This window comes from Heptranchias perlo, chromosome 5, assembly GCF_035084215.1.
Source record: "Heptranchias perlo isolate sHepPer1 chromosome 5, sHepPer1.hap1, whole genome shotgun sequence".
NCBI classification, from domain to species: domain Eukaryota; kingdom Metazoa; phylum Chordata; class Chondrichthyes; order Hexanchiformes; family Hexanchidae; genus Heptranchias; species Heptranchias perlo.
The window spans coordinates 27,802,880-27,816,322 of NC_090329.1; the positions used below are offsets into that span (position 1 = coordinate 27,802,880).

The window sequence follows — 13,443 nt, forward strand, 5'->3', positions numbered from 1 at the left end:
CCTCCTCCAAACACTAACACACTCCTGGGCACCTCCTCCAAACACTAACACACTCCTCGACATCTTCTCCAAACACTAACACACTCCTGGGCACCTCCTGCAAATACTAACACACTCCTGGGCACCTCCTCCAAACACTAACACACTCCTGACCATCTCCTCCAAACACTAACACACTCCTCGACATCTTCTCCAAACACTAACACACTCCTGGGCACCTCCTCCAAACACTAATACACTCCTGGGCACCTCCTCCAAACACTAACACACTCCTGGGCACCTCCTCCAAACACTAACACACTCCTCGACATCTTCTCCAAACACTAACACACTCCTGGGCACCTCCTCCAAACACTAACACACTCCTGGGCACCTCCTCCAAACACTAACACACTCCTGGGCACCTCCTCCAAACACTAACACACTCCTGGGCACCTCCTCCAAACACTAACACACTCCTCGACATCTTCTCCAAACACTAACACACTCCTGGGCACCTCCTCCAAACACTAACACACTCCTGGGCACCTCCTCCAAACACTAACACACTCCTGGGCACCTCCTGCAAATACTAACACACTCCTGGGCACCTCCTCCAAACACTAACACACTCCTGGGCACCTCCTCCAAACACTAACACACTCCTGGGCACCTCCTCCAAACACTAACACACTCCTCGACATCTTCTCCAAACACTAACACACTCCTGGGCACCTCCTCCAAACACTAACACACTCCTCGACATCTTCTCCAAACACTAATACACTCCTGGGCACCTCCTGCAAATACTAACACACTCCTGGGCACCTCCTCCAAACACTAACACACTCCTGGGCACCTCCTCCAAACACTAACACACTCCTGGGCACCTCCTCCAAACACTAACACACTCCTGGGCACCTCCTCCAAATACTAACACACTCCTGGGCACCTCCTCCAAACACTAACACACTCCTCGACATCTTCTCCAAACACTAACACACTCCTGGGCACCTCCTCCAAACACTAACACACTCCTCGACATCTTCTCCAAATACTAACGCACTCCTGGACTTCTCTTCCCAATACTAAAAAACTGCTGGGCACCAATTGCAAATACCAACACAATCCCAAGCATCTTATCCAAATACTAACACATTCTTGGGCACTTCTTCCAAATACTAACACATTCCTGGACTCCTCCTGCAAATACTAACAATTCCACAGCATCTCCTCGAAATAATCACGCACTCCTGGGTGCCTTCTCCGAATACAAAGACACACCTGGTCATCTTCTCTGAATACAAACACACTCCTGGGCATCTCCTGCCAATACTAACACAAACCTGGGAATCTCCTCCAAATAGCAACACAAACCTGGGCAAATGCGACAAATACTAACACACTCTTCGCCACCTCCTCCAAATACTAACACACTCCTGACCATCTCCTCCAAATACTAACACACTCCTGACCATCTCCTCCAAACACTAACACACTCCTGACCATCTCCTCCAAATACTAACACACTCCTGACCATCTCCTCCAAATACTAACACACTCCTGACCATCTCCTCCAAATACTAACACACTCCTGACCATCTCCTCCAAATAATAATACACTCCTGACCATCTCCTCCAAATACTAACACACTCCTGACCATCTCCTCCAAATAATAATACACTCCTGACCATCTCCTCCAAACACTAACACACTCCTGACCATCTCCTCCAAATACTAACACACTCCTGACCATCTCCTCCAAATAATAATACACTCCTGGCCACCTCCTCCAAATACTAACACACTCCTGACCATCTCCTCCAAATAATAATACACTCCTGACCATCTCCTCCAAATACTAACACACTCCTGACCATCTCCTCCAAATACTAACACACTCCTGACCATCTCCTCCAAATAATAATACACTCCTGGCCACCTCCTCCAAATACTAACACACTCCTGACCATCTCCTCCAAATAATAATACACTCCTGACCATCTCCTCCAAATACTAACACACTCCTGACCATCTCCTCCAAATACTAACACACTCCTGACCATCTCCTCCAAATACTAACACACTCCTGACCATCTCCTCCAAATACTAACACACTCCTGACCATCTCCTCCAAATAATAATACACTCCTGACCATCTCCTCCAAATAATAATACACTCCTGGCCACCTCCTCCAAATACTAACACACTCTTGACCACCTCCTCCAAATAATAATACACTCCTGGGCCCCTCCTCCAAATACTAACACACTCCTGACCATCTCCTCCAAATAATAATACACTCCTGACCATCTCCTCCAAATACTAACACACTCCTGACCATCTCCTCCAAATACTAACACACTCCTGACCATCTCCTCCAAATAATAATACACTCCTGACCATCTCCTCCAAATACTAACACACTCCTGACCATCTCCTCCAAATACTAACACACTCCTGACCATCTCCTCCAAATACTAACACACTCCTGACCATCTCCTCCAAATAATAATACACTCCTGACCATCTCCTCCAAATACTAACACACTCCTGACCATCTCCTCCAAATAATAATACACTCCTGACCACCTCCTCCAAATACTAACACACTCTTGACCACCTCCTCCAAATAATAATACACTCCTGGCCACCTCCTCCAAATAATAATACACTCCTGACCATCTCCTCCAAATACTAACACACTCCTGACCATCTCCTCCAAATACTAACACACTCTTGACCACCTCCTCCAAATACTAACACACTCTTGACCACCTCCTCCAAATAATAATACACTCCTGGCCATCTCCTCCAATACTAACACACTCCTGACCATCTCCTCCAAATACTAACACACTCCTGACCATCTCCTCCAAATACTAACACACTCCTGACCATCTCCTCCAAATACTAACACACTCCTGACCATCTCCTCCAAATAATAATACACTCCTGGCCACCTCCTCCAAATACTAACACACTCCTGACCATCTCCTCCAAATACTAACACACTCCTGACCATCTCCTCCAAATAATAATACACTCCTGGCCACCTCCTCCAAATACTAACACACTCCTGACCATCTCCTCCAAATACTAACACACTCCTGACCATCTCCTCCAAATACTAACACACTCCTGACCATCTCCTCCAAATAATAATACACTCCTGGCCACCTCCTCCAAATACTAACACACTCCTGACCATCTCCTCCAAATACTAACACACTCCTGACCATCTCCTCCAAATACTAACACACTCCTGACCATCTCCTCCAAATAATAATACACTCCTGGCCACCTCCTCCAAATACTAACACACTCCTGACCATCTCCTCCAAATAATAATACACTCCTGACCATCTCCTCCAAATACTAACACACTCCTGACCATCTCCTCCAAATACTAACACACTCCTGACCATCTCCTCCAAATACTAACACACTCCTGACCATCTCCTCCAAATACTAACACACTCCTGACCATCTCCTCCAAATAATAATACACTCCTGACCATCTCCTCCAAATACTAACACACTCCTGACCATCTCCTCCAAATAATAATACACTCCTGGCCACCTCCTCCAAATACTAACACACTCCTGACCATCTCCTCCAAATACTAACACACTCTTGACCACCTCCTCCAAATACTAACACACTCCTGACCATCTCCTCCAATACCAACACACTCCTGGGCCCCTCCTCCAAATACTAACACACTCCTGGGCCCCTCCTCCAAATACTAACACACTCCTGACCATCTCCTCCAAATAATAATACACTCTTGACCATCTCCTCCAAATACTAACACACTCCTGGGCCCCTCCTCCAAATACCAACACACTCCTGGGAATCTCCTCCAAATAATAACACACTCCTGGACACCTCCTACAGATACGAACACACTCATGAGGTTCTCCTCCAAATACTAAGACACTCTTGGGCACCTCCTCCAAATACTAACACAAACCTAGGCAAATGCTACAAATGTTAAAACAACCCTGACCATCTCCACCAAATACGAACACACTCCTGAGCAACTCTTCCAAATACTAGCACACTGCTGAGCATCTCTTCCAAACCCTAGCACACTCCTGGGCATTTCTTTCAAATATTAACACTCCCCTGGGCACCTGTTGCAAATAATGAAAAACTCTCAAGAATAACCCCCCACCCACCTTGCTCTAACTTCTGAAAGGTGTTAAGCTATCTGTAGGAAAACAATACCATCACTGCTGAAGATTTCTAAAATATTAGTATGAACCAACAGAAAGAACATACGAATTAAGAGCAGGAGTAGGCCATTCGGCCCCTCGAGCCTGCTCTGCCATTTGATGAGATCATGGCTGATCTGATTGTGACCTCAACCCTACTTTCCCATCTACCTACTATAACCTTTGACTCCCTTGTTAATCAGGAATCTATCTAACTCAGCCTTAAAAATATTCAATGACCCTGCCTCCACAGCTCTCTAGGAAAGGGAGTTCCACAGACTCATGACCCTCCGAGAGAAAAAAATTTCTCCTCATCTCCGTCTTAAATGGGAGACCCCTTATTTTTAAACTGTAGCCCCTAGTTCTAGTCTCTCCCACAAGGGGAAACATCCCCTCAGCATCTACCCATTCTAGTCCCCTCAGGATCTTATATGTTTCAATAAGATCACCTCTCATTCTTCTAAACTCCAGTGTATACAGGCCAACTTGTCCAACCTTTCCTCATAAGATAACCCCCTCATCTCAGGAATCAGTCGAGTGAACCTTCTCTGAACTGCCTCCAAAGCAATTATGCCCTTTCTTAAATAAGGAGACCAAAACTGCACACAGTATTCTAGATGTGGTCTCACCAACGCCCTGTACAACTGTAGCAAAACATCTCTACTTTTATATTCCATTCCCCTTGCAATAAATGACAACATTCCATTGCCTTCCTAATCACTTGCTGTAGCTGCACACTAACATTTTGTGATTCATGGACTAGGACCCCTAGATCCCTCTGTACCTCAGAGTTCTGCAATCTCTCCCCATTTAAATACTATACTACTTTTCTAATCCTCCTGCCAAACTGGACAAGTTCACATTTTTCCACATTATACTCAATCTGCCAAATTTTTGCCCACTCACTTAACCTATCTATAGCCCTTTGCAGACTCCTTATGTCCTCTTCACAACTTACTTTCCTACCTACCTTTGTGTCATCAATAAATTTAGCAACCATACATTCGGTCCCTTCATCCAAGTCATTGATATAGATTGTAAATAGTTGAGGACCAAGCACTGATCCCTGTGGCACTCCACTCATTACACCTTGCCGACCTGAAAATGACCCGTTTATGCCTACTCTCTGTTTCCTGTTAGGTAACCAATCCTTTATCCATGCTAATATGTTACCCCCTACACCATGAGCTCTTATTTTGTGTAGTAGCCTTTGATGTAACACCTTGTCAAATGCCTTCTGGAAATCCAAGTACACCACATCCACAGGATCCCCTTTATCCATGTTGCTTGTTACTTCCTCAAAGAACTCTAATAAATTAGTCAAAACACAATTTCCCTTTCACAAAGCCGTGTTGACTCTGCCTGATTGCACTGAGATTTTCTAAGTTACCTGCTATAACCTCCTTAATAATAGATTCTAGCATTTTCTCGATGACAGATGTTAAGCTAACTGGCCTGTAGTTTCCTGCTTTCTGTCTCCCTCCTTTCTTCAACAGAGGAGTTACATTCGCTATTTTCCAATCTGATGGGACCCTTCCAGAATCTAAGGAATTTTGGAAAATTAATACCAATGCATCTACTATCTCTGCAGCCACTTCTTTTAAGACCCTAGGATGAAGTTCGTCAGGACCTGGGGACTTGTCAGCTTTTAGTTCTAATATTTTTTTCAGAACCCTTTCCCTGGTGATTGTAAATGTTTTAAGTTCCTCCCTCCCTTTCAACTTTTGATTCACAATTATTTCTGGCATGTTATTTGTATCCTCTACAGTGAAGACGGATGCAAAATATCTCTTCAATTCATCCGCCATTTCTTTGTTCTCCATTATTAATTCCCCAGACTCACGCTAGTAAGTCAACAAATTCAGAAATAAAATCAACAATAATGTTCCCGAGACACACTGCTCATGGCTGGTGTTGTGCTCAGTCTCAGAGAGAGATCTGATGAACTTAAATCCTACATTGGGGCTACAGTGTAAACCAGAGTTCCCATTGAGGAGACACTGGATAAACGACAAAGCTTGCTGAAGTGCTGATGGTTCTATCAGGACCATGCTTTCTTGCTGCTCAGCCTCCATCACAGGCTCAATACAGCAATCCTGCTTAACTTGATTTCAAACACTGCCACCTACAGGGGAGGCCTGCATTACATTTCTCTTGGGTCTATTGTTCCTCTGAAAAATGGTTTTGAAATAACAGAAAAATTAATATATGAGATGGGACAGAAGACTGAGTGGCATCTGAATGCGACTGAGACTTCCCGAACCCACATTCCCATGACCACCATAGAAAGAAAGCTTTCATCTCCTCTGAATTCAAATCTAAGTCCCAGACCTGAGGGGAAAATATTTGAACTCACTGAGCTGATTTTCCTCTCACTCCTGCCCCATCTTTAGCTTGAACGTGGCAAAAACTGGAGCAAGAAAACTTACCGTCGAATTTTCGCCCATTGCAATTTTCGAGCAGACATCGATTTAGGCAGCCATTGCTCTCGTTGTAAAAAGGCAGGAACAACATGCTTATATTTAAATCGGTGTCCTATGACGTACTTTGGATTTCCACTGGCTCCGTAAGCCCCATCAATTGGGTTAAATGTAGAGCGGCCAAACCCGCAGTCCTTAAAAGGGACCACTGGAGGCTGATCAGAAAACATAACATTCATTTGTTCAACCGATTTTTGTTGGGTCAGGAGGAACATGACGGCTCCTCCTGGTCCCACAAAAGTCATCCCGCCCACCACTGGTCACTCTGTAGGCACCCACCCCCCTTCAAGCTATCGCCTGCCCTTCCTCTTTAAGGTCTAAAGCAAAGGGGAAGACAGGGATATGGGAACAAGCTGGGCACACAGGATTAAATCTACTGCTTGTATGCAGGATAAACACCAACATGTCCTGGTTGGGCTGAACAGCCTGTTCTGTACTGTAATTCAATGTCATTTACCCACTAAACCTTCAGGGGAGCTTTGATAACTTATTTTTTGATGGCCTACACACAGTCCATCAGCACTAAATACAAATCAATTTCATGGACTTTGTTTAGGTAGCAAAACTAACCACAATGTTTTCATTCTTTTCTTGTTCCTTTACTTTTTTGCAATCATGCGAAGCTCAGAAGAGACAACAGTGAGAAATCAGCCCTGGTGAGAATAATGCACACAACCTACATTCCATTCTTGGTTTATTTATTAAAATGTTAATTTTAATGTTTTTTAGTTTTGCTTTTGATACCACATCTATATCCAGGAAGACATTATTTGTAGAATAGAAAAAGACAGCTCCTACCTTTCTCACTGACACTTTCACTTTCAATTTCCACATCCTCACAGCTGGTATACTCTGGTGTTGACGCTCCTTCCTCCTCAGAGCTACTAACTGACATTTGTCTTTTCTTTCCCACTTTTTTCATTCTGTGTGGCTTTGGTGGAGGTGGTCTTACGGATTCTGACTGGTCGGAACTAAGGGAATCATTACGCAGCATAGTTTCATTTTTCTCCCGCTTAGTTCGAACCACAGCAGAACTGGGATCCAGGTGACACTGCTTTCCGTAGGAATCATACTCCTTTACCTCTAAGTGTTCTGTAGGAACTGGGCTCCGCCTAGATGTTGGTGGGCTGTGATTGGTCAGATGTTGCTGCCTGGAAACAGCCATTTGTACGTCTGCAGTTCTTTCAACAGAGTATGACCTCTGATTATCAGGAGGGGAATTCCGCTCTTGTGCCCCCAGTTGCTGTGTCCTCCTCGGCAATCTGTCCTCTGCCACCTGGCCCTCCTCGACCTCTGTGTGAGGCAAGGAAACATCGCTGTGCCTTCTTTCATGTCGTGCTCTGGACACCTTAGCATGGATACGCATCTGTTGCTCCTCAGGTTGGGGTTTCACAGGATACCTTGCGAGGTTGGGATCACTCTTGTATCGATTCTGGTATTCCTCTTCGTTCCTTTGCTTTTCCTCATCTACAGCCTTTTCCAGTTCTAATTTTTCACCCATTTCCTGATAGTCCTGCGAACGGCTTTTTTCTAACCGTCGGCTCTCCCGCCGCTCTTTATGTTCCCTTTCATCAGCTGGCCTCTCACCTTGCTGAGGTGATGGCTTTGGTATGCGTTTACCTTTCTGCCCTTTTCCATTCTGTTCTGATACCGATGAACTCTTCTTCCTACAAAGAGGACCATTAACAACTTGTAAATTATTTTACACCAAGCTTTTTATTTGAAGATTTTTGTAGCAGACAAAATAAAGTTGAGTCCATAAAAGGAAAGTAAAATCTGTCAACAAGTGAACCCAGGTGATGACGACAGATGCAAAGTCCAGTACTAGCAATACCAATGTAAGAAATTAGGTCAAATTTAAATAAAAAATCTACGAAGTCATTCTGAAATATACAAGATTCACACATCCCTCTGCGGCAACAGCACATGTAAATTGGGCTGGACTAAGATAAATCTGACCCTTCCTTGAACCTGAATGTAAAATCTAATAATTCATGACAGAACCAAACCTTCAGGTTTGTTACTGAATTAGAGGTGAGCTGAAATTGATTCTCAATCAATCTAGATACAGATCAGCCATGATCTAATTGAATGGTAGAACAGGTTTGAGGCGCTGAATGGCCTACTCCTGTCCCTACGAATCCCAGAGCTGGACATTTGGGCAATGGCCACCAAGATTTGTATTCAATGAAGCCCACAGTACCCCCTCCCACCAACACCTAAGCCCCCACTTAACTTGCCAGAGACCAAGTCCTTAGGTCCCCAGCAGCGAGGGTTTCAGATGGGAGTCAGCGTGGAGAAATTAAAATGATCTGGGCCTCACGTTATAGGGGCCGGCCAGATTGCATCGGCCCCCACACACTACACTTAAGTCACAGGTTAAAATCAGGGCTCTAGTCACTGGAATAGATTCATCCCTAGGAGAGAGTTTCTAATTGGTTAGCTCAGGTCTCCTGCCTTTAGACCATTTACCATTGTGCTATTACGACTGCTATGCAATTAACGGCAGTGTGTGGGGTCATGTGGGAAATATTACTTTCATTTAAAAATATTTAGTCCACATAAGAATGGAAAGCAGTTCAATTAAAATCATCATGATCAATGTTATCTGATAGGCTGAACAATGCAGATCCAATTGTATAAAAATGTTTCCTTTAATTGAGGAATCTAGGTGCAGTGTCAAGGCCGAAAGTGCAGGACAGGACACTACTAAGGCTAAAAGAAGAGATGAAGTAAATTTTTCAATGTAATTCATTCTCGGGATGCCCTGAGAAGGTGGTGGTGGGCCTTCTTGTTGAACCGCTGGTAGCAGTTTAATATAACTGAGTGACTTGCTAGGCCACTTCAGAAGGCAGTTAAGAGTCAACCACCTTGGCATGGGACTGGAGTCACATAGAGGCCAGATCAACTAAGGACAGTGGGTTTCCTTCCCTGAAGGACCATTTGTTGGCTTTTTAAAACAATCCAACAGCTTCATGGTCACTTTTACTGATCCCAGCTTTTTATTTCTAGATTTCTTTTATACTGAATTCAAATTCTCAAATAGCCATGGTGGGATTTGAACTCACATTTTCTGGATTATTAGCCTGGGCCTCTGCATTATGAGTTCCGTAACATAACCACTATACTACTGTAAATCAAGAAGTAGTGTTTGGATGATGCCAAGTTTGGCTTTTAGAAACCTGTAGATTATAGGAGGAAGGGAAGGCAGAAGGAGGCAAGGAGTCCTACAGTTTTAAGGTTTGGGGAAAAAATCAATTAGAGTAGAGCCAATGCGCTCAAATCCCTCTATGGCCTTGCCCCTCCATATCTCTGTAACATCCTTCAGCCCTACAACCCTCCAAAAACTCTGCGTTCCTCCAATTCTGGCCTCTTGTACATCCCTGATTTCCTTTCCCTTCCATTGGCGGCCTACCTTCACCTGTCTAGGCCCTAAGCTCTGGAATTCGCCCCCTAAACTGATCCACCTCTCTACCTCTCTTTCCTTCTTTAAGATGCTCCTTAAAAACTATAAATGATTTAGATGAAGGAATAGAGAGTCATATGTCCAAGATTGCTGATGACACTAAGTTAGGTGGCACAGTAAATAGTGTAGATGGGAGCAGAAAGTTGCAAAGGAACATTGATAGTTTAGGTGAGTGGGCAAAACTGTGGCAGATGGAGTTCAATGTGGGGATGTGTGAGGTCATCCACTGTGGATCTACGAAAGATCGATCGGAATATTTTCTAAATGGCGAGAAACTAGGAACTGCGGATGAGCAGAGATTTAGGGGTCCAAGTACAGAAATCACTAGAAGCTAGGGGACAGGTACAAAAATAATTAACAAGGCTAATGGAATGTTGGCCTTTATCACAAGGGGGCTGGAATGCAAAGGGGTGGAAGTTATGTTGCAGTTATTTAAAGCTCTGGTTAGACCCCATTTAGAGTGCTGCATTCAGTTCTAGGCACCGCACCTCGGGAAGGATATATTGGCCTTGGAGGGGATGCAGCGCAGATTCACCAGAATGATACTGGGGCTAAAGGGATTAAATTATGAGGACAGATTGCATGGACTAGGGCTTGTATTCCCTTGAGTATAGAAGTTTAAGGGGTGATCTAATTGAGGTGTTTAAGATGATTAAAGGATTTGATAGGGTAGATAGAGAGAAACTATTTCCTCTGGTGGGAAAGCCCGGGTCAAGGGGCATAAACTCAAAATTAGAGCTAGGCCATTCAGGGGTGATATCAGGAAGCACTTCTTCACGTGAAGGGTAGTGGTAATCTGGAACTCTCTCCTCCAAAAAGCTGTGAGGCTAGGGGTCAAATGAAAATTTCAAAACTGAGATCGATAGATTTTTGTTAGGCAAAGGCATTAAAGGTTATGGAACCCCTATGGGCAGATGGAGTTAAGATACAGATCAGCCATGATCTAATTGCTTGGTGGAACATGCTCGAGAGGCTGAATGGCCTACACCTGTTCCTAAATTCTTCCTATGCTCCTATCTCTTTGACCAAGCTTTTGGTCACCTGTCCTAATATCTCCATATGTGGCTCGGTGTCAAATTTTGTCGGATAACACTTCTGTGAAGGGCCTAGAGATGTTTTACTACGTTAAAGGCGCTATATAAATACAAGTTGTTGTTGTTGTTGTTGTTTGGTGTGGTGTAGTGCCCTTACAGGTTGAGACGAGTCTTGATTTCAACAAAGACTGAAAGGAGAATGAAGCTCAGAAGAAAGATGGGGAAGTTCAGAGGAGTAATGATGATAGTAGTAATAACAAAACAGAGGACAAGAAAGTTGATGACAGAGAAAGACCAGAACGTTGACTGTAAGGTTATAGAAGCCTACTAAATTTACAATGGATGTGTTTTATTAACCAAAGGAAAATCAGATTTTTATAATTTAAATCTCAGAGAAAAACAATATGCATGAGTAGAAACTGCTAAAAAATTGACTCAATGTGAAAAATAACGTTTTGAATTGTGTTAAAGTACACAGGCGATTGGTAAAAACTCACAATACTTGAATATTCAGTCAACTTTTATGTAATTACACTATTATAAATCCATGATGAGATTTATCCTTGGGATTAATGGGGACCTTCCATCTGCTTCACTGACGTGCAATGTCAAACAGTGCGCAGGCTTAATTCTCGTCCGACTACTCCACTATCTATTTATTATTTAATTCTTTCATTAGTATTAACATTGAATTTTAGCATTTGTCCATTGAAATTTTAAATCTCCTATTTAATTTTTCACCCCTCAATCTTCTCTTCTACTCCCCTGAAGATGAGTGTGCAGTTCTGTGGCTTTTGGCTGCTCTCAGTTACCCTGTTCAAATGGCCATTGTTCATGTGTGAGCCTAAACAATGAGGACTGGTAAGTTATTAGATCAGGCCAAGTTTCATTCTATCCTCATCTGATGTCCACACATGCCATCGTCCAGCAGAGGACACTGGGCAGTGATCAAGAACAAGAACCCTGACTGATTTTAGTCCCCACTCTGACCCTTACTTGCAACCATGTTGAGGTTAGATAATTCAGTCCATATCAGGATTCAAACTGAGACCTTCCAGATCTGTATAGCTCAGTAAGACCCAAGACAATACATTAACCACTGGCCTGCACTCTCTAAGAAAGCAGAATTTGGAGGTAAATTTTTGGGCCTTTTTATAAAAGGGTTCTGTCGTCTTTCTTCCGGTGGAGGGGGCTGTGTCAGCCCACCCTCACCTGTAACCCAGATGCTAGGCGACAATTTCCAGCCAGGACTGGTAGGCGTGCATCTGAGATGTGCTCCTAGTGGTGCAGGCATTCACCAGATTATAAACTCCCCTGACCCTGCCAATTTGGGCAGGGTCAATGCCAGACAGGTAGGTGCATCCGGCTCTTATGCCGGGATGCATGGCCAGTGGGTTTGCCGTGGTGTCTAAATGCAAAATACAACGAGGACTCCCTCACCTCAAACAATGGGGGAGACTTCCAACTGCTGGCCACCCATTCCTTGCCTCAAAAATGAGTGGTCAACCGTTGAAAGTCTGGTAGGGGTCTTGTGCATGTAGTTTCCAGTCTGAATCAACTTTCAGGCAGGCCTTTAACTGGGCATCCAGCATTCCGGCCCAAAACAGGTGAGAGGCTATTTAAATATGCAAATCAGGATCCTATGCCTATTGTAGGAACCTGATTACAACTTTCAAAGGGAAATGGGCGGAGCATGCATGGCATATGCCAGTCCCATTTCTCCAGGCATTGAGAGGACCGCTGCAGGCCTCTCCGAATTTTTTTGTTTTTGTTACAATTTCTGTGGGGCAAGGAAGGGTTAGGATTAGAGCAGGAGTGCTTCTCTGGCGGCTTTACAAATATCGTTTGACTTCCATCCCCCACCAAAAGGCCTTACCTGACCAATCTTTTAATCACCATGCTCCTGTTCTCTGAAATACAGACCCTAAATCCTTGCACCTTACCTCCTCGCCTCCTGCTTTCAAAAGTCTTCTCAAACCTATTTTCTTCTCCCTCTTTTTGGACCCATCCCTAAGTCCTCTCTTCTTCCTTATATCTACAAGCTTTTAAATTCCAAGTTTTTGTCACTTCAACATTATTTCTTGATTTATCTCACCTTCTGTCTGACTCTTGTTGGTGTCCTGCAGAATGGGCTTTGTCCCTTTTTGTAGTTTTCTCAATTTAAAAACTAGCTGAGCTTTGTAATCTATTATAAATCAATCCAGGTTACAGTGCATATCTTTTAAAGTGCACAGGAAATAACACGGCTAACAATGTTTGCA

General features: G+C 43.8%; 1 protein-coding gene across 15 annotated transcripts in view; it reads right to left on the reverse strand.

The window, feature by feature from the left end:
• LOC137321665 (regulating synaptic membrane exocytosis protein 1-like) overlaps window positions 1-13,443 on the reverse strand; it is a 984,914-nt gene that overhangs the window by 593,980 nt on the left and 377,491 nt on the right. For all 15 annotated transcript variants that reach the window (XM_067984176.1, XM_067984183.1, XM_067984175.1 and 12 more), the window contains one exon: window positions 7,481-8,349. In XM_067984176.1, coding sequence (XP_067840277.1) covers window positions 7,481-8,349 — 869 coding nt within the window. The remainder of the gene's footprint in view (window positions 1-7,480; window positions 8,350-13,443) is intronic.